Source organism: Prionailurus viverrinus, chromosome B4 (assembly GCF_022837055.1).
Source record: "Prionailurus viverrinus isolate Anna chromosome B4, UM_Priviv_1.0, whole genome shotgun sequence".
Taxonomy (NCBI): Eukaryota; Metazoa; Chordata; class Mammalia; order Carnivora; family Felidae; genus Prionailurus; species Prionailurus viverrinus.
Window position 1 is genome coordinate 17067143 of NC_062567.1, and position 27064 is coordinate 17094206.

The 27064-nt window shown below is 38.9% G+C and overlaps 1 protein-coding gene and 1 pseudogene across 12 annotated transcripts in view; both read left to right on the plus strand.

The window, feature by feature from the left end:
• The window catches only part of MLLT10 (MLLT10 histone lysine methyltransferase DOT1L cofactor), a 237646-nt gene that overhangs the window by 84296 nt on the left and 126286 nt on the right, over window positions 1-27064 (plus strand). For all 12 annotated transcript variants that reach the window (XM_047868456.1, XM_047868453.1, XM_047868458.1 and 9 more), the window contains 2 exons: window positions 248-357; window positions 26880-26983. In XM_047868456.1, the coding sequence (XP_047724412.1) occupies window positions 248-357; window positions 26880-26983 (214 nt within the window). The remainder of the gene's footprint in view (window positions 1-247; window positions 358-26879; window positions 26984-27064) is intronic.
• Window positions 18966-19315, plus strand: LOC125171231 (NADH dehydrogenase [ubiquinone] 1 alpha subcomplex subunit 5-like; annotated as a pseudogene).

Consider the following 27064-nt stretch of genomic DNA (forward strand, 5'->3'; position numbering starts at 1 on the left):
TCCGTGCTAGCATTTGCATTTTAAGAATGTTCTTATGTTTGTGCTGTTGTGCTGGAGAAATGATGGAGTGCTTTATCAGTAGTGGTTTGACTATTTATAGTCAGTAATGAGAATTTGTTCATCTTTTTGTTGTACTTTTGCTTAACTAGGCTTTGAAGGGATCTCTTTAGGAAGTTAATGATTTTGTTTATCTTTGAAAAAGTTTTATTGAAAACTGGAAAATGACATTATTTTTATTTATTTTTAGGTTGGGCTCATGTGGTTTGTGCCCTGTATATTCCAGAGGTACAGTTTGCCAATGTTTCTACAATGGAACCAATTGTTTTACAGTCTGTTCCACATGATCGTTACAATAAGGTACAGTGGATGTTATTTTATTGATGTTTAAATACAACTTTTTTGTTCTAAAACTGGGAAATGTAAAAGGATTTTTTTTTGTATTTTGTTTTATTATAGGCTTTCGTTAAAAAAATTTAGATCATAGGCCTCCAGATTCCAGAGAGATTTGAAAAAAGTATAATTACTAAATGGTAAACTACATTTATTAAAATATGTTGTAAAGTCACAGGAGTACAACACAAACAAAAATATATTACCTTTTATACTCACCTATGTATTTAGCATTTTAACGTTTATGTGACATTTCCGTCCTTATATAGATTTGTCCTTTAAGAATTACTGGCTTTTTAGGTTCTTTCAAACATAAAGGTTCTATTAAATTCGAATTAATCATTATTTGGTATAACATTTGTTTTGATACCATACATCCTTTCTTGAAAAATAACCCTATTACAGAATACTACGTGCTTCTTTTCCTTTCCCTAGTTTTTTTCTATCCCCAAGATAGGATTTTTGTTGTTAGCTTTTTCTTAACAACTTAGTTAATATTTTCTTTGCTTTGCTCCCCCATATCTTTTTCTTGATTTATAGTACATATATATATTATTGCTTCATTCTCTTTTTGTACGTTAGATGATTTTTCTTTCACCCAATGTGTCTTTAGGTTTGGTGTCACCATTAATTTAAGGTACTGTTACTTTATTTCATTTGTGGGGAGAAATTATAACTACCACCAGTTCTAACACAAATATTTTTGTGTTAAACATTTTACAATATAGGTTATTAATATTTATTTTTAAAATTTAAAAATACAGGAAACAAATAGAAAAGTGCAAGACAGAAGTCATCTTAATCTTCTCTTTCTGATCCTTTTAGATTTTTGTGTGTGTGTACATTTTTATATGTAATATATATTTATTAAAATTGGATTATATTGCTTATACTGGTTTGTTTGTTTTTGAAATTTATCAACCCTGAACATCTTGTATCAATCAGTTACGTTTTTGACATTATTTTTAGTGGATAGTTAGCATGTAATATACAGTTATTATTAGTTTTGATAAACTGGTTAAGGAATGCCTAACTGTTGAAGGGCCTTGATTGGGTTTGGCTTTGGCTTTGGCTTTGGCTTGTACGTAGCAACAGAATCTCTGTGTAAAGGGGTGCGAATGTTTTGGAAGCTTCCATAAATATATCGTATGAAATTGTACTGTGGAATGCAGTTTCTAATTTATGCTACATGAGTAATAGGTGACAGTGCTAATAACCTTATATCCTGGTAAGTGCACTATATATTACCATTAAAAAAATCTTCGCTATTCTTTTTAGTGAAAAATATTAGTGTCTGATTTTTTTCTGAGTAAACAGTAAGGTTAAATATTTTACACTTTTTTTTTTTAAACGTTTATTTATTTTTGAGACAGAGAGAGACAGAGCATGATCGGGGGAGGGTCAGAGAGAAGGAGACACAGAATTTGAAACAGGCTCCAGGCTCTGAGCTGTCAGCACAGAGCCCGACGGCGGGGCTCGAACCCACAGACCGTGAGATCATGACCTGAGCCAAAGTCGGCCGTTTAACTGACTGAGCCACCCAGGCGCCCCTACAGTTTTTAAAAAAAAGCCTTTTATGTTTGTTGACCTTGAAAAGCTCTTTGTTTGTTTTAATATTGTAATGTTTTTCTTTTTTCTTTTTCCTTCTTTTTTTTACTGTTTTACTTATTTTTGAGAGGGAGAGTGCACGCACATGCGCGAGCAAGCAGGGGAGGGGCAGAGAGAGGGAGACCCAGAATCAGAAACAGGCTCCAGGCTCTGAGCTGTCAGCACAGAGCCTAAAGTGGTGCTCGAACCCACGAACCATGAAATCTTGACCTGAGCCAAAGTTGGACGTGAACTGACTCAGCCACCCAGGCACTTCTATTTTTTCTTTTAAAATCTGCTCTCTTCCGTAGAGCTTTATTTATTTTTTAAAAGTTTATTTATATATTTTGAGAGAGAGAGAGGCTGGGACAGGGGCAGAGAGAGGGAGAGAGAGAATCCCCAGCAGGTTCTGCACTGTCAGTGCAGAGCCCGATGTGGGTCTCAAACTCAGGAACCGTGAGATCATGACCTGAGTCGAAGTCAGGCACTTAACTGACAGAGCCACCCAGGAGCCCTGTTTTTATTTATTTTTTAACAAAGTGGTTTTTTTTTTTTTTTTTAATGTTTGTTTATTTTTGTGAGAGAGGGAGAGGGAAAGGGAGACTGACAACCTCAAGCAGGCTCTCCGCTGTCAGCGGAGAGCCAGACATGGGGCTGGAACTCATGAATCGTGAGATCATAACCTGAGCAGAAATCAGTAGTCAGACGCTGACTGAGCCACCTAGGTGCCTCCAAAGTGTTTTTATATTAGAGGTTTCTTTCATTTTTCTTATGTACTTGCTGTGTATGCTTTTGCCCATAATTCAACATTTGCTTTTTAACTTTCATTATGTCTTCATTTTTTAAAAATTATTGTTGGTACTCTAGCGGGTTTTTTCTAGTTGATAAGTTTAACATTTTTATATAATTTACATAACTATCTTCTATTGTTTCTGCTTTTGACACCATACAAAGAAAATCTTTCTTTTTTTAAAAAAAAAATTATTTATTTTTGAGAGAAAGAGACACAGCATGAGCAGGGGAGGGGCAGAGAGAGGGAGACACAGAATCCGAAGCAGGCTCCAGGCTCTGAGCTATCAGCACAGAGCCCAACGTAGGGCTCGAACTCACAAACTGCGAGATCATAACCTGAGCTGAAGTCAGATGCTTAACCGACTGAGCCACTCAGATGCTTCCAAAGAAAATCTTTGTTACTGTATAAGACTTTTTTTAGTGCTTTCAAGTTCGTGTTTTTTAAAAAAAATGTTTATTCATTTTTGAGAGAGAGAGCGCGAGCGTGTGCGTACCCCCACAAGTGAGGGAAGGGCAGAGAGAGAGAGAGAGAGAGAGAGAGAGAGAGAGAGAGAGAGACACACACACACAGAACCTGAAGCAGCCTCTAGGCTCTGAGCTGTCAGCACAGAGCCCCACGCAGAGCCCAAACTCAAACTGTGAGATCATGACTTGAGCCGAAGTGGCCTTTTAACCAAGCCACACAAGTGCACCTAAGTTCATGTTTTTAAATACTTGGTTTTCCTTTCAGTTTTCAAGTAACTTCAAACTTAAAGGTTGCATTAATAGTGTAAAGAGCTCTTCCTCTCCTAAACCATTTCAGAGTTATGTATCATTATATACTCAGACCCCAGATGCTTTAACATGCATTTCCTGTAAGAAAGTACTTTCTCCTGCATGACCAGAATACAGCCATCAGAATTCATGCATTATTACTGTCTAATCCACAGACTTCATCATTTCCCTAATTTTCATTCATGTTTCCATTTCCCCAGTTAAGCCGTTCATAGCAAAAAGATCACAGATTGCATTTTGTCTTGTAATCTCAAATAGTAACTCCGTTTTCCTTAACTTTCATAACTTTGATACTTCTGAAGATTACAGGCCAGTTATTTTGTAGAATATTCCACGATTTGGCTTTTTCTGATGTTTCCTCATGATTAAGTTTTAGATCTTGTATTTTGGCAGGAATGTCACAGAAGTGATGCTGTGTTCTCATTGCATCCTGTCAGGTGGTACATGATTTCCCCATTACTTGATGTTACCTTGATCACTTGGTTAAGGTGGTATCTGTAAGATTTCTTCACTGGGAAGTTAATCTTCTTTCCCTTTGTAATAAATAAGCATTTTGGAGGAAGTGCTTTGTATGTAAATATCTTGTTCCTTGTGCCCTTAACCCACTGATTTTAGCATCCATTGTTGTTTCTTGGCTTAATTAGTTTATTACTGTAATTGATAGCAAGTAGTGGTTTTCTGTTTCCATCATTTATTTTACATTCATCGGTTGACACTCCACTTTTATTTTTTTTTAGTTGGTAGTCCACTTAAAGGAATAACTTGTTCCAGTCCCCATTTATATAAGTGTGGACTAACATGGACTTCTGTGTTAACTATTTTATTTTAATGGGTCATTCCCTATTACTGCCATTTATTTTAATGATCATTTTGTCTCAGGTTTGTCTGCTGGGACTCCCTTCAGACTGGCTTTGTGTTTTAATAAGGTTGTGAGCTCTTTAGTTTTGACAGTACAGTATGTTCAGGCTCATCTTGGATCATTTTTGACCCAGCTAGCCATGAATCATCACCATTTATCCAAGGAGTATTGATTCTTTTTAGAAACCAAAGTGGGCACTAAGTGTGCTTGTTGTTATTGGGATGTTGCTATTCCCTGGCCCTCTCCGGAAATATATGTGTATATATAGATACAGAGATATATGCACATGCACATCTGTATTTTTTCAATGATTATCTCTATATATTGAAGACTGTTAAGTCACAGTGATACTTCCGATTCAGTGTATGGGTATACATTATACACATATGTATTTCTATATAGAGAGAGAACCATAAACTCTTAGTAATTTCTCCAAATCCAATCCAGCAATGCAGGATTTTTCAAGTTTACGAACACAAATTTAACATAAACAAACTTTTTTATGTTTATGACTCTCACGCCAACAGTGAGAAATCTGACTCCCATTATCCTCAATGTGTTTGCTTATTTGATCAATCTCTCTTGTATTAACATTGCTCCCATCCCCTAATGCAATGACCACCCTAACCTGGTTTGGATTCCACACATCACTCTGGGTTGCTGTTGCTTCCTGCATTGGCTACCCTTTGTATTAGTTGTGGTATTTGACACTCAGCTCCAGGCCACCACTCTTCCCTCATCCCTCAAATAGTTGGTCTCATCACCTTGCTCAGGGTGTGGCACTGCCTTCCCCTCTACCTCCAAAACCCCGGTGGGAGCCAGCTCTGCTGGGGCTTTGACACCTGTGTTGGACTTTTCCCTTCCCTGGCATGGATGCTGCCATGCTTGGACCCACCTTAAGGCTTTAAGACTAATGTATTCAAGGAGTAAGAGAGGGAGGGAAGAAGGAAGAATTATTTAGGTATAAATCTTTTATCCATTTAGAGTTCATTTTATAATATGGTGAAGTATGTGTCTAACTTTCCCCCTACCACATAGTCCAGTTTTCAACACTAGTGAATGATCTGTGTTTTACACAGTGATTTGAAATACTGTTTGGGCCACCTGGCTGGCTCAGTCAGAAGAGCCTGAGACTCTTTCATGGGTGCTGACTCCTTGCACAGTTGAAAATCCATGTATAACTTTTGATTCCCCCCAAAACTTAATTACTGATAGTCTACTGTTGACCTTACTAAAAAAATAAAGTGAATAAATACATATTTTGTATATGTATTAGATACTGTATTCTTATAGTAAAGTAATGTAGAGAAAAGAAAATATTCTTAAGAAAATCATTCCGAGGGTTGCTGAAGGGGAGGTAGGTGGGGGTTGGCTTAAATGGGTGATGGACATTAAGGAGGGCACTTGTTGGGATGATCACTGTGTGTTATATGTAAGCGATGAATCACTAAATTCTACTCCTAAAACCAGTACTACACTATATGCTAAGAAACTTGAATTTAAATAAGTAAAAAATTAAAAAAATTTTTTTAAAAATCACAGGAGAGTACACTTACAATACTGTACTGTATCACACATATAATTAGGCGCAGTTCAAACTCATGGTGGTCATGGGTCAACTCTCTTGTCTATGTTTCTTGGATTCTTATGAATGTTGATTTGTATAGTTAACCTTGAAAGCTTAATAATACTCTCTTCATGATTATTCAGTGTGGCTAATATGAGGCATGTAATTCTGAAATGATAGGAACAATTGGAAAATGGATTGTTGAGTTTTGGAAGATATCACTTTTTAATGGGTGGTAGTAAAGAGCATTGAAGAGCATTTATTAATATACTGGGCTCATACTGTGGACCTACTTTATATCAAGCATTGTGCTAGACACTGGGAATTCAAAGATGCATAAAATGCAGGATTTTTCTTCATGTGACACTCTCAATTAGAAAGAAGAGTAAATAATGTAATTACAGTGTATAAAAATAATAATATATAAGTACAGGTTTCTGCAGCTATCCAAAAGTAGAAAGCATTCTTGTGAAACTTTTCGTAAGCTGAAATTGGTGTAAAGCTTGAGGAAGCAGTTACCATTAATCTATGTGGAAAAGGTTTTGAGTGTTCCCAGTCTGAAAAAATAACCTTTCTTAGGCTTTTCTGATAACTTAGGACCCATCTTGCTAACAAACGCATGAAATAAACCGAGACAAAGCACAGATGCTTCCAGACATAGTTCAAAGCTCTGGAGGTCTGATGCTGAGATGGATGCTCAGGGTACTTCCTGGGGAAGGAGCTGGGCAGTGCCGCTCTTGCTGCTCTGGGTGCACATTGACACTGTGACGGCTTCGTGGCAAAGCAGATGCTGAACATCGCTTTCCCTCTTCACCTTTTTTCTTAAAAGCAAAAATTCTTTTTGGATTTCTTTCAGTTAGCAAAAACAGTTATTAATGTAAGCCTTTTGTCAAATCAGAGTGGCATAACACAAACTTTCGAAAAATGGGAGATATCTGTCATAATAAAAAATGTGAGTGGAGTGTTATGGAACATAATGAAAGGAGGGATTACCTTTGCCTAAGGAGTTGAATAAAACATAAAAAGGGATTATAGGGACTTTGCAGAATAACTAGGAATTTGACCTGTGGAAAAAAGGATCATATGATAATTCCACTCAGAGAAAGTAACGTAAACTAATATAGTAAGTGCAAAGGAAAGGTGGTAGGCAGTTCACAGAATAATAAATAATCCCGTGTGGCTGGAACATAGTGGGATTTAGGAAACGAAAAAAAAAAACCACGATGGAAATTTTGTGAGTGATAGGAAAGGAAATTTTCTAGAATATCTGTGTAGTATATCTAAATTTCAGAGAACTCATCGTGTTGACTTATTATGTTGTTAAGTTTTCTACATGTCATTAAATACATAATGGCCAGTTTTTCTATTATTTTGTCACCAGATTCTTGTTTTTATTTTTTGACCTCTCATATTGTAGCAATCAGTTCCTCATTTCACTGACATATACATTTTGTTAATAAAATAATGAGTGGCATATGTCACCTTTAAGTTACCTCTTAATAATTTTGAAGAAATGTGAAGAATTGTAATAGTTTTGAAGAAACAGATTTTTTTGAGCTGTTTTTGAAGTTTTTGGGGATAGAGGCTTGTATTCAGAGTCAAGGAATCCTTAATTTAATTTAATTTTCATTTTTTTTATTTTTAAAGATTTTATTTATTTATTTGTTTGTTTGTTTGTATGTTTATATGTTTATTTTGAGAGAGAGAAAGAGAATCACAGGCAGGTTCTACACCCAGCACTGAGCCTAACTTGGGGCTTGATCCCATGGGATCATAACCTGAGCTGAAATTAAGAGGCAGATGCCTAACCAACTGAGCCACCCAGGCGCCTCTAAAGATTTTACTTTTAAGTAATCTCTACATCCAACCTGGTGTTTGAACTTACAACCCCGAGATCATGTCACATCAGGAAGCATGTATTTTAGAAAGCTACAATTTCCAGAGAATAGTTGGTAAATGATACATGTGTTCTGTCTATATATATGCTTTTGAAGAGTCTTTATCGATGACCATGACGAAATGAATGTAAGTATAGGTAGGACCATAATAGACCAAACAGAGAAACAAAAAACAAAAGCATGGTGTCATTTAACTATAGAAGCTTAAAGGTGGAGGAATACTTAGAAATTGCTAGCCTGACTTCCCTTCAATCTTTTTTGAAAGGAGTAGTGGTGAAATAGCTGTCAAGAGAAGTGCTGATCAATATATTTAGCATCTGGTGGGAAAGTTTGAAAGGACTAAATATGCTCTCTGATTGGGGGATTCCTCATTAGTACCGTTTAAAAAGCTAGGTTTCAGAGAGTGGAGCTAAACATTCCATATATCTATCCATTCATTGGGCCAACGTTTATGTATGGCATGCCCTGTTATCAGGCACTGCTGGAAGCATAAGGAATACATAAAGCTCCTACGTGGTAGGATAGATATGTACACATCAGTGATTGTTAGTGTAGTATGTGCGAGGATTAGAGAACACAGAGAACGTTTACTTAGCGTAGTGTAACAGTGCTGAAGAGAGGGAAGGTATATCTTAGAATTGTAGCTTGTAGAAGATTGTAGCTTCTCTGAATTTTGAAGAGTGAGAAGTCTCTGGGTGTTGGCTGTGAGGAGAGGAAAGAGGAGGGAGTGCGACAGTAGCTAGTAATTTTACAGACTGGAGGAGCATAAAAGCTCTGAAGTGGGAAATAGGGAGGGTTGAGAGGGAGAGGGTGAGGGAGTGAGAGTAGTATAGTGGTGAGGGAGAAGGGCACTATTGCTAGGAGTTTGAGCGTGATCTGTAAAATGCTGAGAGATTCTCAAGGGCCTCCTGTGTCCTGTTAAGGAGTTTGAGTTCTATTTCCATAAAGGGTTTTTAGATTTACTTGGGGAGGGATGTACTCAGGTCTACCATCTAAAGGATAGTGAAAGGAAGATTGGGAGAGGGAGTGTAGAAGAGACAAGAGTTACTTAGACACTATTTAAGCTTTTGCAGTGTTCCAGAGGTAATAATGAGGGTCTGAAGTAGGAGAGTAGTACTAGGAAGGAAGAAGGGGCAGATCTCTTGGTAACATATGAGAGGTTTGATTGACTGGGTGTGATGACACACAGATGAGGGAGGAAGAAAAAATCAGACTGGCCTTTTGGTTTCAAGAACTTAAGTACTGAGCACATCATCATCACCTGAGATAGAGTCTATATAGAGTCATCAAGTTAATTGACTCATTTCTTAGAACAAAGACACTAAGCTTTAAATTCTTGGCAGATGTTGGTGGGACTTACTACTTTGTTTGTAGAACAAATCTTGAATCTACAAGTTGTTTGCCAGCATACATTAACAATATGATTATAAGACTCCAAGATAAAATTCACATTTCTGCTGAAGCATTGAATATTTGCTTTTGTATATATCTAATATAATACATGTTTGTTTTTGCTTGGCACTTGTATCCTAGTTACTCAAATGAACACGTAATTTTTTTTTTCTTTTGTGGACATTTGTGTCGTTTGGAAAAGGAAAACAATCTTGCAACCGTCTCTATAGAAAAATCTTTTTGCCCTTTTCTGCACCTCTGCTGATTCTCACTTTCCCTATTAGGCTTCTCTGTATTGTAGTGTTTGTGTCTCTCCCCCGCTTGCCAGTACACCCATGTATACGTATTCTGTTTTGTTTGGTATTGTTTCTCATTTTCTCAGGGGATAGTAAATTATTTTTTTTTTATTTGCTTTTCGTGTATTTGTGCTTTCGTGTTCAGCCTCATTCTTCATTGCCTTCTTTCAACTCCAAGGCTCAGGGGCAGTTTTATTAAGCAGGGTTTATTAAGGACTCTGGAAGAATGGCAGTGTACTTTCTTTCACCGTTATTTCTTCCCTCCTCTTTTCAAGGCAGCAGTCCAGTCTAAACTGGAAATGCTAATACACAGTGGCTAAGTTAAAATTGTTCATGGAAGTAAACTTAATAATCTCACCAACATACAGATTGCCAGTATCAGGTTTTTTTCATGTTTGTTTGGTGTCTTGGGCACTCCTAGATGATAGATGCGTCTGTGGTATAATCTGCTAGGATAAGATTCTGTTAACATCTGTACTTAAAGGGAAATTACATTGCTAGGCGGTAGTTTAAAGCAAGGCAAGTCATACTTGAGAAATTTGGTTTATTCATAGGAAAATAAATGATAACAGGGTTAGAGTTAAGATCAAAAACTTTATCCTAGTCAGAAATTAAATTGACTGAAACTAGCTAAAGTACAAATAGGGTTGGCTGTAAGGCCAGTACAGTAGGTATTCCTGCAACATATGTGGGGAGTTGGACCTGGAACTAGAAAGTCATAGGCTGACTACCATCCATTCCAACTTTGGTGAGGGTCCTACGGTCTCTTTTCTGTCTGTGGTCTGTTCTTGTTTCCACATCATCTCTAATTCCATGTCTCATTTTATCTGAGTTTCCTACAACTTGACTCAGTGTCCAAGTTCTAAATTTTTAACAGAGTAAGTATGGTCTAGGTACTTGGGCTTCGAGGCCATTTTCACCTAGAAAAACATAGATGCCTAGTTACCATTCCATCATTAGCCTGGGTGGCTCAGTCGGTTGAGTGTCCAACTCTTGATACTGGCTCAGGTCGTGAATCCCAGCATTGGTGGCATCTGGCACCATGCCGGGTGTGGAGCCTGCTTAAGATTCTCTTCTCTTCTCTTCTCTCTCTCCTTCTGTCTTCCCCTCTGTCCCTTTCCCCCACTCTCACACCTTGTCTCTCTCTAAAATAAGAAAAATAATAGGAGCACTTGGCTCAGTCAGTTGAGCATTGGACTCTTGATTTTGGCTCAGATCACAATCTCATGGTTCTTTGATTGAACCCCTTCAGGCTCCACACTATCAACATGGAGGCTGTTGGGGTTCTCTCTCTCTCCCCCCCCTCCCCCCCCCCACCCCTCTACTGCTCATGTGTGGTGTCTCTGTCTCTCTTGCTCTCTCAAAAATAAATAAACTTAAAAAAGAAAAATAATAATAAAAAATTAAAAACAATTGAGCACAGTTAGTTTCTACAAAAGACGCCGGAGTTTAGGTGCTCTTGTTTACCTTCATGTCTCGTAAAAATTCTATTTAAATAACTAGGTAAAAAAGCTTATAAACTGTTCCTGATGTACCTGTGCCAAATTGCATATGCTAATTCTTTAATTTTATAAAATAGTGTAGTGTTCTGCATAACCTTCTTGAGAATTTCTATCTTTTTTTTTTTTTTTTTTGCAATAAATTAAAATTGTGTTTAATAATTCACAAAGGAGTTTTTGGCCGGAGGGCCTGGGTGGCTCAGTCATTTAATTTATACATATGACTCTTGGTTTCAGCTTAGGTGATGATCTCTCAGGTCCGTGGAATTGAGCCCCCTGTCTTGCTCACAGCGCAGAGCCTGCTTGGCATTCATTCTCTCTGTCTCTGTCTCTGTCCTCCCCCCCTTCCCAAATAACACCCCCTCCCCAAATAAATAAATTAATTTTAAAAAAGAAAGGAGTTTTGACCAGGTTTAAAAAGAGATGATTTAAGGTCACTTGATGACTTCGTAAAAAACAGATCCAGTGACAATTGTATGTTGGTATGTTTTTTCTCATTATATAACACTAGCATATGAAATTAGGGCATAAACTGTTACTATACTCTATGACAGCATGGAATCATGCTGAATAAAACTGACTAAACTGATCTCTTTGAGTTGTTTGTTTGTTTTTAACTTTTGTTTTTTAGTTTATTTTTTTTTCAGAGAGAGAGCAGGGGAGGGGGCAGAGAGAGAATCCCAATCAGGCTCTGCACTGTCAGCACGAGCCGGATGTGAGGCTCACTTACTGTGAGATCATGATCTGAGTCGAAATCAAGAGTTGGATGCTTGACCGACTGAGCCACCCAGATGCCCCTGAGTTGCTTGATTTTAAAATAGTAAATCTTAGCAAAGTGTACCAGGTGTCCAGGAAGACACTTTGAAGGCATGTCCGATTTTTCTAAACTAGTGCTTCTTTACATTTTTTGGGTCTTCGGGATTCTGATAAAATGTAAGAATTCTTTCTACAGAGTAATATACATCTGAACTATAACAAAATGTTTTACATATACTTTCTGAAGGATTATAAGAATACTTCTTGATACTCAAATTCTCTGCTTCCCTGTCATAGGATTACCAAATTTTAGATTATCTTGAATAATAAATAATTAAATGATTGATTTAATAATTGATGTATTTAAAAATAATACATTTTAAATGTATAAACATTTTTAAATATTTGGCATTTAAAAAATCTGTAAGTATGAGTTATAATAATGCCAAATATGCAGATTTTATTCTTGGCTCTTCTCTTTGGATGACTTTTTTTTTTTCTTTTTTTCTTTAATGTTTATTATTTTTGAGAGACAGAGCGTGAGTGGGGTAGGGGCAGAGAGAGAGAGGGAGAGACAGAATCTGAAGCAGGCTCCAGGCTCTGAGCTGTCAGCACAGAGCCCGATGTGGGACTCAAACCCATGAACTGTGAGATCATGACCTGAGTCGAAGTTGGATGCTTAACCAACTGAGCCACCCAGGTGCCCCTGGATGACTCTTAACTATGATGTTTATGTCATAATTTTCCTAACCATTCCCACATTACCTAGCTATTTTTCTGTTGTAATTTAAAGCATGACAAGAATCCTGCTTCACCAACCCTTTTATTCTGTGTTTAGATTATTTCCTTTGGCTAGAACTCTAGAGTTAGAATTATTATGTCATAGATTATACCTGTTTGTAAGGTTCTGATAAGATTGCCTGTTTGTTTTCCACATTTATATAGCTAATAGTTTATGAAAATGCCATTTTTACCACACCATTGTCTGTATTCATTTTTAAAATCATATTCTACATTTGCCAGTTTGATAATAAATGATATCCAGTTATTTGAATTTTTGATTACTTGTCAGGTTGTCAGAATAATATTTCTTTTTGTGTCTGTTTTTGCCCATTTAGCTCTTAAACTGTTAGGCATTCTTTTTTTCAACGTTTTTTTTAAATTTATTTTTGGGACAGAGAGAGACAGAGCATAAACGGGGGAGGGGCAGAGAGAGAGGGAGACACAGAATCGGAAACAGGCTCCAGGCTCTGAGCCATCAGCCCAGAGCCTGACGCGGGGCTCGAACTCACGGACTGCGAGATCGTGACCTGGCTGAAGTCGGACGCTTAACCGACTGCGCCACCCAGGCGCCCCAAACTGTTAGGCATTCTAAAGTTATGTACTCTTTTTATTTTTTTTAGGTTTACTTATTTTGAGAGAGACAGAGCCAGTGTGCGCTGGGGAGGGGCAGAGAGAGAGGGAGAGGAAGAATCCCAAGCAGGGTCTGCACTGTCAGCACAGAGCCTGATGTGGGGCTCAAACTCAAGAACTGTGAGATCATGACCTGAGTGAAACCCAGAGTCGGACACTTAACCCACTGAGCTGCCCAGGAGCCTCTAAAGTTATGACCTCTTTAAATAGTGATAACAAATTTTTGTTTGTATATACCACAAGTATTTTTTTCACTTTGTCTTCATTTTGGTGCCATAAAATATTCATAGATACACAGTTACACCTTATAGTTTTTTTTGGGTGGCAGTAAACAAGGTGATTAAAAATGGGATATTTGCAAAGTAATTAAGGTATATAGGGTTAGAGCTGATCCTTGAATAACACAGGTGTGAACTCTGCAGGTCCACTTACATGCAGACTTTGTCTGATCAGCATGGTACGGTACAGCACCTAAATGTATTTTCCCTTGTGAGTTTTTGAAAAAAGTTTTTTTTTTAAATGTTTATTCATATTTTGAGAGAGAAAGCACAAGTGTGGAAGGGGAAGAGAGAGAGAGAGAGGAAGACACAGAATCCAAAGCAGGCTCCAGGCTAAGCTGTCAGCACAGAGCCTGATGCAGGGCTTGAACTCATGAGCCATGAGATCACGACCTGAGCCAAAGTTAGATGCTTAACCTGCTGAGCCACCCAGGCCCCCCTTCTTATGATTTTTTTAAATAACACTTTTCATCTGGCTTACTTTATTATAAGAATACAGTATGTAATACATACGCCACGCAAAATATGTGTTAATCTGCTCTTTATGTTATTGGTAAGGCTTCTGGTCAACAGGCTGTTAGTAGTTAAGTTTTTGGGGAGTCAGAAGTTATACCTGCACCTGCATGGGGGATCATCGATGCTTCTAGTCCCCTTGTTGTTCAAGGGTCAGCTGTATAGAGTATGAACCAATTAACAGTGTTACTCTTGTTTTATACACTAATCTCTACACTTGAGCACAGAGCAGCTACCTGGGACTAAGGAAGGTACACATCACATTTACAAAATCATTCAGCAAGCTCCAGAAAATGGACAGAGTAACCCTTTACTCTGGCTGTTTCTCCATAGGTGGTTAAAATCTAATTATTTTCTGCATGTTGTAAGTGAGACCTATAAGGCAAAGTGATACAACTTCTCTTGCTGTTTTCAAAGTTACATGTAGGATGAAAATGACTTTGCTCATTGTCAAAGACTGTCTGTTAGGAGGGAAACTAAAAACCAAAACGTTGAAATTAAAATATGTAAGGATCGTCAGAAGTGAATGTCTTTTGTGCAAGAGTACACACATGGTCCATTCTTTTTTCATGAAGAAAAGAATGGCTGAATTGCATATCTGGATATGTTGACAGTATTTTTTCCACAGCTATGGAAAAACTGATATTATCTTGTATCGTATCGCATCATATCGTATTGTATCGTACTATAGCAGACTGGTCTCTGCCTTCATCCATCCTGCAGCATGGAGGCTTTTTCATGGTTATCTTCCCTACTGCTGCTGGATCAGGCTTCTGTTCTGTCAGAAATATTTTTTTAAAAAAAATTTTTTTTTTTTTCAACGTTTATTTATTTTTGGGACAGAGAGACAGAGCATGAACGGGGGAGGGGCAGAGAGAGAGGGAGACACAGAATCGGAAACAGGCTCCAGGCTCTGAGCCATCCCAGAGCCTGACGCGGGGCTCGAACTCACGGACCGCGAGATCACGACCTGGCTGAAGTCGGACGCTTAACCGACTGCGCCACCCAGGCGCCCCCAGAAATATTTTTATTAGACCAAATTATATTCAGTGCAAGTCAAAATTTATTAACTTGTTAGAAAGGGAAATGGCAAGGTGACAGTAGAATATGCAGGTTCAAAGAGAGAGGATGGAAATGGGGAGGTCATGTAAGTTGGGAGACCCATAGCGTATAGTAGTATTTTAAGAGAAGGAAAACTTGAAGTTTTATTTTACAGGATCATATAAATATCATGTACATATTTATAGTTACAAGGAGTAATAAGATTATCAGAGATGCCAGATACAGGAAAAAACAAGACATCTAAGAAGAAAATGATAAGGATACATTTGGGTCTGAAATTAGAATAATGAGATTTCATCACCCAACGGTAATGTCAGCAGCGGCAGGTAATAGGAAACCATGAAAATAGTGTCAAAGAGAAGTAGAGTGCCTAGCAACAAGTTCTGATTGTCATCAGGTTACTATTGCTGGGGGGGATTTTTCTCTAGGTACAAAGTTGTAGAATACAGTTTGCCATTTTTTTAAATCCATGATGGGTCTGATTTGTTTTTCCCTTTGAAAGTTCAAAGCATTGGCCTGCTTTGAAATTGTGACTACCCAAATCCCCAGTTAACACAGCATGTGACCTTTTTTTTTTTTTTTTTTTTTTAGGGGATAAGCCAGGTACCTTTTGTATCTACCTCCTCTCCTCCACAAGGATGAGGTAACAAAGCAATATATCTTAGCTGCAAAAAGTCTGGTTTGAAAGTAGGCTACTAAATCGGTGTGCTGTGTGATACTGGGGGCATATAGATCTTTATAACAGTATAAAATAATTTTGATGCTTTCTTTACAAATTAATTTACTTTTTTGAATGTGTTGAATACTTTTTGTGTCACCTCATTTCTTTTGGGTTTTCTTCACATAAACATTTCATTGGGGTTTTTACCTTTATCTAAGCTCTTGATGGATCTGTTTTGTGCCTAATAATAAAGAACAGTTTTAGGCTTTATGTCTAATTTTATTATTCTAATGTTTTCTAACTTTTTAAATTATGCTTACGTGAAGTTTTCGTTTTTATTCTACATATTATAACAATATAAGTATTTGGTTTGGAAATTGTCATATGTAGAAAATAATAATAGAATGAAACTACTTCCCATCCCTCCTAGTTCATCACCCAACTCCAAAACATAACCATCTCCTAGCCGGTTTTTCATACAGCCTCTGTATTGGTTTCCTAGGGCTGCCTTAAGGAAGTACCACAAATTGGGTGGCTTAAAACAACAGAAGTTCATTCTCTCACAGTTATGGAAGCTAGAAGTCTGAAATTAAGTTATTGGCATTGGTTCCTCCTGAGAATTGTGAGGGAGCATCAGTTCTGTGCCTCTCTTCCAGCCTGTTGTGGTGACAGGAAATCCTTGGCATTCGTTGGATTATGGATTTATCACCCCAGTCTCTGCTTTTTGACCCCACTGTTCTTTCATTGCCTCTGTGTCCTCAAGTGGAGTGGCCATCTTCTTATAAGGACCAGTCATATTCAGTTAGAGGCCTGTCCTACCCCAGTGTGACCTCATCTTAACTAATTATATCTGCAGTGACCCTTTTCCCAAATAAGGTCACATTCTGAGTTACTGGGGTTATTAGGACTTCACATACCTTTTTTCAGGGACACAGTTCAACACATAGTAATCTCCCCACCTTCATGTTCTTACCACATGCAAAATACTTTTATTTCATCCTGTCATCTCTCAAAGTCTTAATTGATTCTAGCATCAACTCTTAAATTCAGAATTTTATCTAAGTATTAATAATGTCAATGAGATTGTTCCAAATCTCATTGTGAATCATGTAAATCAGATGTGGGTGAAATTCTGGGTATGGTCAATCCTGAGGCAAAATTCCTTTCCATCTGTGACCCTGTGAAATATAGGAAAGGTGTCTGCTTCTAAGATACAGTGGTAGCATAGGTGTAGTATAGATAGTCCGTTTTTAAAAGGGAGAAGTTAGAAGGCAAAAAGGGGTTACTGGACTAAAGCAAAGCAGGTTTGTAACTCAACAGGACAGTTTTTAGGTTCTAAGATTGAGAATAATTCTGCGTGGCTTGATGCTCCGTCCTCTGAGCCCATTGGGGTGGCCTTGCCCCTTGGTCGTCTTCTAATGATACTATAAGTTTAGGTGGAAGGCCAGAGTATTAGGGGTTTTTTTTGGAGGGGAGGGAGGGAGAGAAGCGGGGTTCACCCAAAGCGGGGCTCACCCTAAGGGACTCGAACTCATGAACTGCGAGAGCATGACCTGAGGTGAAATCAAGAATCAGACGCTTAACTGACTGAGCCACCCAGGAGCCCTGGAGTATTAGGTTCTTTGCTTTCACAGTGTTTGTGTTCCACCCCCAGCGTTTAGCTGTATCTGTTCACCAGTGCCACAGAGGGTGGTTTCTTTACCACACTTTTAAGTCCCAAGTTTGTTCTGCTTGCTGTGTGACAGGCCAGTGAGTCAAGAGGCAAGATGTGGATGTAGAGAAGAGACTTGATACTGAACGCCAGCAGACCAAAGAGATGGCAGACTATTGTCCCAAAGAGCCAGTTCCTCAGCTAGAGATTTGAGCTGCTTTGATGTTAAGAAGAGGGGGAAAGTGGGAGGGAGTTGGAGTCAAAAGGCGACTGATACCTGTAGACATCAAGGAAGGTCAAGTAACTTCATTGTTCTTGGTCAGTTTGTTGTTGTGTATAGGAATCTGGTCATGTTGTTCCTGTAAATCTTAAACACAGCATAGTCATTTATGTACTTCCTTATCTCCTCTGTCTCCTCGGGTGAGGTAGATTTTGGATTTTAAAAAGCAGTTTTTTTCAAATCTTAGCTGTAACATTCCTATGTGCAGGGCTAAGCAGAAGTTTCTGTTTTAGGTCATGGCAGCAAGGGAAATAGAAACAATATTGAGTCAGACACGCTAAGTTTCTTCCTGGTATGCTTTTGTTTCTCCCTTAGTGTTAGATTGCCGTTGTTTGTTATTTGATGTTTTGGGCTTGGGATTTCTCTGTTGTTTTGGTCCACCCTCTCTCTTTGGTAGGCCCTGTATGTCTGGGCCTCACAGTTTCACCATTCCTTTCCTCCTCACCATGGCAGACTTATATTTGTGTCTTTGGAAAGACTTGTGAGGAAGAGAACTTTCTGCTTCTACCCCCAGCACTAGAAGACCTCTTAATTTTATTACTAACAGGGTTGGGAATTTGGGTTTGAGAATTTTTCCTGCCCCTTGCCTAGGTGTAAAGAGTTTTTCCTTTGTATTCCTAGTCATGGTGGGCCTTACCCATGTCTTGGATGTGACAGGGCTTGCTCCAGTCCCCCAAATGCTTTTGAAAGGAGTGTTTGGGTGAGAGGTAGGATTTCATATCTTACCATCAGTAGAGTCTGATCCTCTTCTTCATGCCTGAACCTCAAGGGAGATTTTTTCTGGTGGTTTTGTCTCCTTGGTATCAGTCTTCCCCGTGAACCCCTCATAAAAGTTCATGTAGTAGAGCCTGTGAGTGAGTGAGAACTCTTTTATCAGTGGTTCTAGTGGTTCTGCAGTATCATATTAGCCCTCAATCAGCCTTTAACAACAATGTATTAAAATTTTAGCTGATTTCTTCTTACATGCATGTCTTTCTCCATGTCTTCCCTTTCTTGCTGTATCAGTGGTGGAGAGTCTGAACATTTTGTGCTTCTTAGGAAGTTGGGGGGAGAATATGTCTTCCCTTGGATTTCAGGCTACTTGGTTGCCTCACAACAGCACATCTTTCAGTTACAAGAAGAGCTGTATTTTTGTAGTTTAAATGGCTTGTTCAAGTTATATTTGGAGTGATGCTTTCAGCTACTTCTTAGGTGGGGTTGGAATTTGGCCCCAGAATCCTTTTGATATGCGGCCTGTTTCTTTAATTTAAAAAATTAGGTTCAAAGGGCTGTGTGTCCCGAGCCTACTGGCACTGCCATGGCAGATTTGCTGAAGAAGATCCCTGGCCTTGTGGGATTGGCTGTATGTGAGAGTCCACACGAGAGGTTAAGAATATTGGACACAAAGATTCTTGACGTTCTTGAGCAAATTCCTAAAAATGCAGCATATAGGAAATATACAGAACAGATTACAAATGTGTTTGTATGTGTATGGTTACAGTGGAATCAGATGTTAAGCAGTTAGACCAACTTCAGGGTGGGCAACTGGAAGAGGTGACTCTTCAAGCTGAAAATGAATTAAGTCTGGCAGGAAAAATGATATAATGAAAACCATGGGAGCCTTTAGTGGAAGAGTCTCCTGCCAACCAGTGGAAATGGCCATTGTAATCATCATTAACTGACTAGTGTATTGATGGGAAACTGATGTAATTAAATGTTCTGTCATACTAAAAAAATAAATAGTTCGGTTAAAATATTACTTTTCTAAAACAGGGAAAACTTTTTAGGCTATGAATTTGCCTCTTGAGTATAGCTTTATTCACATACTTGACATTTTATTTAGATATGATTTTGTTTGGGAACAATTTTTCAATAATCCTCAGTTATTTTGCGTATTTTCTTCTTAATCTAATAGCTAATATTTAAAAATTATCAAAATATTAGGGTGCTAGTATGGCTCAGTTGGTTGAGCATCCGACTCTTGGTTTCAGCCCAGGTCATTTAAAAAAATAAAATAATCAAATTACTTTTTTCTACTTTGATTCATGTGTCTTGGGGCTCTCTTGTTCTCCCTCTCTCTCTGTATATGTATAGTATATACACACATTTACGCTTATAATTGTATCTTCCTGATGGATTGACTGTTATCGCTATAAAATATTCCTCTTTATCTTTAGTAATGTTTTGTTTCAAGAGTCTATTTTTTTTCTTTTTGTTTTTTGTTTTTGTCCGATATAATGATAGCTACTCCAGCCATCTTATACTTGCTCTTTGCGTACTATATCTTTTTTTTTTTTTTTTTTTTTTTTTTTATCTTTTTAACTTACTTGTACTATCCAATCTAAAGTATTCCTCTTGCAGACAGTGTATGGAACTTTCTTTTTTTTAATCTGGTCTATTAATCTCTGCCTTTTGATTGGAATACATTCACATTCAATGCTATCATTAATATGGTTGGTTTTATGCCCGCCATTTTACTTTTTGTTTGCATTGTCTTATGGCTGCTTTGGTCCTCTCTTTTTCTTTTATAGTACCTTCTTTTACCTTAAGTGGATATTTTCTAGTGTACCTTTTTCATTCCTTTCATGATTTTTAAATTATATTTTTTGGGGTTATTTTCTTAGTGGTTGCTCTAGGGTTTGCAATATTTATCTTATCAGAATCTACTTAACTCCAGTAAGATATAGAAAATTCATTCCTATATGTCTCCATTCCTTTCCCCCTTTTGTGCTATTATTAGTAGAGATATTATGTTTGTATAAACTACAAACAATAATATATTGTTAAAATTATTGCTCTGTTAGGGCACCTGGGTGGCTTGGTCAGTTGAGTGTCTGACTCTTGATTTCAGCCCAGGTCATAATCCCAGGATTGTGGGATCGAGTCCCCCTTCGGGTTCCATGCTGAGTGTGGAGCTTGCTTGGGATATTCATATTCATATTCATTCTCTCCCTCCCCCTCCCCCTCCCCCTCTCCCTCTCCCTCTCTCAATTTCTCCCTTCTTCCTGCCCCTGCCCCTCCCCTGCTTGTGTGCTCTGAGTCTCTTTCTCAAATTAAAACATAATGATTGCTCTATATAGTCTTTTTTAAAATACACATTAAAAAAATGTTTATTTATTTTGAGAGAGAGAGTGGGTGGGAGTCAGAGAGAGAGAGGAAGACAGAATTGCAAGCAGGCTCTGACAGTGCAGAGCCTGACACGGGTCTTGAACCCATGAACCATGAGATCATGACCTGAGCTGTAATCTAGAGTTGGACACTTAATCATGTGAGCCACTGAGGCCTCCCCTTATCTTTTAAAGCTAAGAAGACCACAGATATATTTATATAGTGTGTGTGTGTTGCTAGATACCATTTGCCATTTGTGTTTCTCTTCATTTCTTCATATGGGTTCAAGTTACCATCTGGTGTTACCTTCTTACTCCAATATATCTTTATTCCCACCCTCTTTAATTGTGTTGTCATTGTGAAATATATTACATTTCTCTGTTATAGGCCCAACAATACAATTTATGGGCATTGTTTTATGCTTTTGCCTTTTGAATTAAGAGAAGAATGAGAAATATTTAATCATACTGTCCTTTATCTTTTTCTGTATAATTACCTTTGTTAGAGCCTTTTATGTGTGTTTATTAATTGGCCTGTTAGATTTATTTTTTAAAGATTTCAGCTCTATTGAGGTAAAATTGACTGGAGCTCTTAGACTGTGTGTGTGTGTGTGTGTGTGTGTGTGTGTGTGTGTGTGTGTGTGTGTTGTAATTGTTGTGTAGTGTCACTTGATTTTAGCCTAAAGAACTTCCTTTAGTATTTCTTGTTAGTCAGGATTGGAGCAACAAAATATCTGTTTTTGTTTGTTTGGGAATGTCCTTATTGCATCTTTATGTATGCAATATAGCTTTCCTGGATATTGGACTCCTGGTTGATAGTTTTGTTCTTTAAGCTTTTTGAATATCTTATCCTGCTGCCTTCTGCCCTTCATTGTTTCCTTTGAGACTTCAGGTGTTAATTGTATTGTAGTTTTCCTTGCTTGTGATGAACCATTTTTCTCTTGTTGCTTTCAAGATATCTTTGTTTGTGTGTTTTGGCTTTGACCAATTTGAGCGTGGATCTCTTAGTGTTTATCAAGATTTTTAGAATTGTAGATTATTGGTTTTAACCAGATTTGGGAAATTTTCAGCCATTATTTCTTTAGATTCAGTTTCTGTCCCTTTCTTTCATCTCTTTGTTTTCTCACACGTATGCTGGTGTACTTAATGGTGTCCCACATTTTTTGGAAATTGTACTTCAGGTAGTATAATCTAAAGAAGTCCCTTCTTCAGATTGTATAATCTTTATTGATCTATTTTTTTTTTAAGTTTATATATTTTTAAGTAATTTGTACACCCAGTATGGGGCTCGAACTAATGACCCCAAGATCAAGAGTCACATGCTCTCCCCTCAGCCAGCCAGGCACACGTTTATTGATCTGTTTTTTTTAAATTTTTTTAAAAAATATTTATTCATTTTTGAAAGGCAGCAAGAGACAGAACGCGAATGGGGGAGGGGCAGAGAGAGAGGGAGACACAGAATCCGAAGCAGGATCCAGGCTCTGAGCTGTCAGCACAGAGCCTGACGCGGGGCTCGAACTCGCTGACCGAGAGACATCATGACCTGAGCCAAAGTCGGCCACTTAACCGACTGAGCCACCCAGGCGCCCCATTTATTGATCTGTTTTTAAGTCTGTTGACTGTTTTCTGACTGCCAACTCAAATCTACTGTTGAGCCTCTTTAATGAATTTTTTAAACTCAAGTATTTCCATTTGATTGAAGTCTTTGTCTTCCAAGTCTAACATCTGGGTCCCTCCTCAAAGACAGTTTCTAATGTCTACTTTTATTCTTGTGTGTAGGTCACACTGACCTGTTTCTTTGCACGTCTTGTAATTTTTTGTTGAAATGGACATTTTAGATAATATAGTCACTCTGGAGAATGATCCTTCCTTCGTATGGGTCATGTTGTTTGTTTTGTCATTTATTTGTTTAATGACTTGGCTGGACTAATTTTCTTATATCTGTTTACGCAACAGTGTGTAACTTCAGGTGGCCCTGCTCAGATGTCCTGGGGGAAAAAAAAAGGCCTGACTTCTTAGGGTTGCCTGTGGATCAACATAAACCACTTATTAGTCAAAGATTGTGTTTAAATTAAGCCCCTTTAGCTAGTTACATTTTCACCCTTTATCACTTAATATGTGTGTGATTTAGAGATTATTTTCTAAGGAGATCTGAGGTTCTCTCTGTCGGTTGTTCTCGAACATGTGCAGCCTTAAGCATGCATGCAATCTTTCAGACCATCACGTATGAGTGTGATTTTATTTTCAAGTCTAGATTCGCAGGAGTTGCCTCTGGGTCACAGTAACTTACTTTTCAGCCAGTTTTTCGTCATAGGTTGTACTAAAGCCTTATGAGCCTTATTGGCTGATGGATCTGTGTGTGGCTTTAGGGAATGCTTTTACATCGGCCTCGAGTCCCACTTGGATTTTTCCTGAGTGGGTGCAACCTAGTTCATGTACATAGCCTTCTATACCCCCAGGGATGAATGTGATCCTAGGAGGGCCCTTATTTCTTGTCTTTCTCTCATTCTCTCTGTTAATTTTCAGGCTGGTTTTACTTGTTTCTATTAGTACCTTGGAGCTACCAGTCCTGTCTTAATTGCTTGCCACCAGAGTGATTGATTGATTGATTGATTATTTTTAATGTTCATTTATTTATTTATTTTTTCAATATTTTTTTTCAACGTTTTTTATTTATTTTTGGGACAGAGAGAGACAGAACATGAACGGGGGAGGGGCAGAGAGAGAGGGAGACACAGAATCGGAAACAGGCTCCAGGCTCTGAGCCATCAGCCCAGAGCCTGACGCGGGGCTCGAACTCACGGACTGCGAGATCGTGACCTGGGTGAAGTCGGACGCCTAACCGACTGCGCCACCCAGGTGCCCCTTTAATGTTTATTTTTGAGAGAGAGAGAGAGAGGTAGAGGGACAGAGAGAAAGAGGGAGACACAGAGTCTGAAGCAGGCTCCAGTCTCTGAGCTGTCAGCACAGAGCCTGACGCGGGGCTCGAACTCGTGAGCAGTGAGATCATGACCTGAGCCGAAGTTGGACGCTTAACCAATTAAGCCACCCAGGCGCCTCTCCGCCAGGGTGTTTTTGACAGTGTCCTTAAGCCTCTCCACATAGTCAGTCCTCTCAGGCAAAGCTGTTGGGCTCTTTGTTCTGAAGATGTTCCATACCCATGTGCCTTTCTGAGAATCTCTACATTACTGCTCTGGAACTGGGGATGGGGATGGCACTCTGCTGCTCCTGAAGAGACACAGGTACTCCAGCAGTGTGCTGGGAGGAAGAAAGGGTATAGTAGCCCCCTGGTTTTCTCAACCCATTTCCTCCTCTCATGGAACTTCCATTCTACTAGCAAAAGGGGGAGGGGTGATAATGGCCTCAGGACCCGGGGCCTGTTGTTAGGGTGGGATTCTATGAGTGAGAGCTACCAGCTGTAAGTAGGATGAGAGTCACTGGAGACTGGTTCTTCTGGGGGAAAACGATAGCTTCGGACTAGGAGCTGAGGGGAGAGGGAGCCTTATCTTCTCGGCCACACCCACCCAGAGGGGAATTTCCATCACAGGAAGCTGTGTGTGTGGTAGGGTGGTGATGGGAGCAGATCATGCCTCAGATTCTAGACTCTCACTGTTCTTAGTGAGATTCAGTACACTTTTTCAAAAAACAAATTTTCCACTGTTTGCTGCATGTCTTTAGGATAATTTTCAGAGACTCTCTCCCCAGTGCCCTCCAAATCTTGGAAGTGGAGAGGGGATCCATGGAGGTCTCACTCCACCATTCCAGGAGTCTGGAAGTCCTTCTCTCTCTCTCTTTTTAATATTCATCATAATTTTTAGTTTTATTGAATTGTCAAAAGGTGGTGTCTTTTCACTGTTTTGGAAGTTAACTGAGAGATTCTTTAAGGCCCACTTGCATATTTTCCATGAATTTTGCTATATAAAATGTTACTGTTTCAGTCTGCTCTGTCTTTTCTTTTTTTAATCTTCTTGATCATTTGTAGGTTAAAAAATGTATGTTACAGTTTCCCATTGTAATTGTTTGATACTTTGTTTTTGTAATTTGAACGGATAGAGATGCTCTTATTCACTGTGTCTGGTTTGGTTTTGTTGTAACTTGGGATTTTACTTGTTAGAGGTATAAAATAATTAAGAATTTTTTAATGGTTATTTTATTTTTGAGAGAGAGAGGGAGACACAGAATCCGAAGCAGGCTCTAGGCTCTGAGCTGTCAGCGAGGAGCCCAGTGTGGGGTCCCAACCCACGAATGGTGAGATGGTGACCTGAGCCGAAGTCAGATGCTTAACCGACTGAGCCACCCAGGTGCCCCTACAAAAATTATTTTAGGGACACCTGGGTGGGTTACTCGGTTAAGTGTCTGACTCTTGATTTTGGCTCAGATCATGATCTCACGGTTTGTGAGTTCGAGCCCCATATCAGTCTCCGCCCTAACAGTGCCAAGCCTGCTTGGAATATTTCTCTCTCTCTCTCTCTCTCACTCTCTCTCTCTCTCTCTCTCTCTCTCTCTTCTCTCTCTTCTCTCTCTCTCTCTCTCTCTCTCTCTCTCTCTCTTCCCCCCTCCATTCTCCCTCTCTCTTCCTCCATCCCTCCCTTCCTCCCTCTCTCTCTGCCCCTCCCATGTGCTCTCTTTCAAAAATAAAACAATCTTTTAAAAAAAAATTTTAATGTTTGTTTAGTTTTAAGAGAGAGAGAGAGAGAGCACAAGCAGTTGAGGGGCAGAGAGAGGGAGACAGAATCAGAAGCAGGCTCCAGGCTCCAAGCTGTCTTCACAGAGCCCAACGAGGGGCTCAAACCCATGGACCTCAAGATCATGACCTGAGCTGAAGTTGGATGCTTAACCGACTGAGCCACCCAGGCACCCCCAAAAATAAAATAATCTTAAAAAAATAATTTTTCTCAGTCTGAATCCTTGTATTTCAACAGAGGAGTTTAAATTAACTTACCTGACTAGATACTAGGCTTTTTTGAGAACTGTGTTCTTGTAAATATTGTTGAATTGTGTTATTCTGGCACCACAGTGCATAATGGGGGAAAGCTCTCTAAGTTTAAAAATATATGTGGTCCCACTGAAGTTGGCTAGCTTATACCTTGTTACTCTTCAGAAATTGGTTTTCTTTTAAAAGTGTTACTGATTTTATGTAGACATTAATTTTTGTATACTCCACTTCTAGTCAGCTGGTTAATTTTCTTCATTATACACTGATACTCATAGATTGCCATTTATATAGTTGAGTTGTTCATGAAAAGGTGGTACTGTTTATCAGCTATTTTTACCCGGGAAAAGGACCAGATGTAAGTCAAAGTCGGTGGCAGTGTTTATTGGTCAGTGTCTCCTGGGGGCATCTCTGACCTCCTTAGCGAAAATGTCTTCCCCGCAGGCTCAGTCTGTCAGGTTGGCAGGCTGAATGGCAGCTCAAGTAGGATTCTTGTGAAGAGACGAAATGGCCTAAATTTCGCTCATCATCCAGGACCATGCTTCATCTCTTAGGTCCCAACTCCTTGTGTCAAACTCCCGTAGATATGCTTACTTCCAGCAGAGGAAAAGACGAATCTTTTTTTACACTCTTGTCCCAGAAATCAGTTGAATATTGGTGAGGAAGTTTTAAGACCAAGGTGTCGTAGGCTATGTCCTGGCCCCTGGCCTTGGTGCCTGTGAAGATTCTCGCTGCTGTGCAGGGTATTTGAGCCTAAGGAAGACTGGGTCTTTGTGAAGTTCCACTAGTACTGTTTACCTATCCTTGTTTATGTCTGCATGTTGGTAAAAATCAGATTACTGACAGAAAAAATGAATTCATGTTTTGAAGTAAAGTAGGTTAGACAGTAAACCTAATCTTGACTTCTGAAGATAATTGTAAAACTCATTTTTTTTTTTTTTAATGTTTATTTTGAGAGAGAACAAGCAGGGGAGGGCAGAGAGAGAGGGAGACAGAATCCAAAGCAGGCTCCAGGCTCTGAGCGGTCAGCACAGAGCCCGATGTGGGGCTCAAACCCACAAGCCATGAGATCATGACCTGAGCTGAAGTCGGCCACTCGACCGACTGAGCCACCCAGGTGCCCCTAAGATTCATCGCTATAAAAACACTTGTAAGGTTTTTGCTTAATTTTGTTTATTTTTTCTATCCTAAGACTTGCTACATTTGTGATGAACAAGGACGAGAAAGCAAAGCAGCTACCGGTGCTTGCATGACATGTAATAAACACGGATGTCGGCAGGCTTTCCACGTGACGTGGTAAGTATGCTTCTGTCGTCGTACAAAACCGAAATTCTTGTGCTTCGTGCAGGGAAATACCTTGTAAATTAAAGGCTTAGG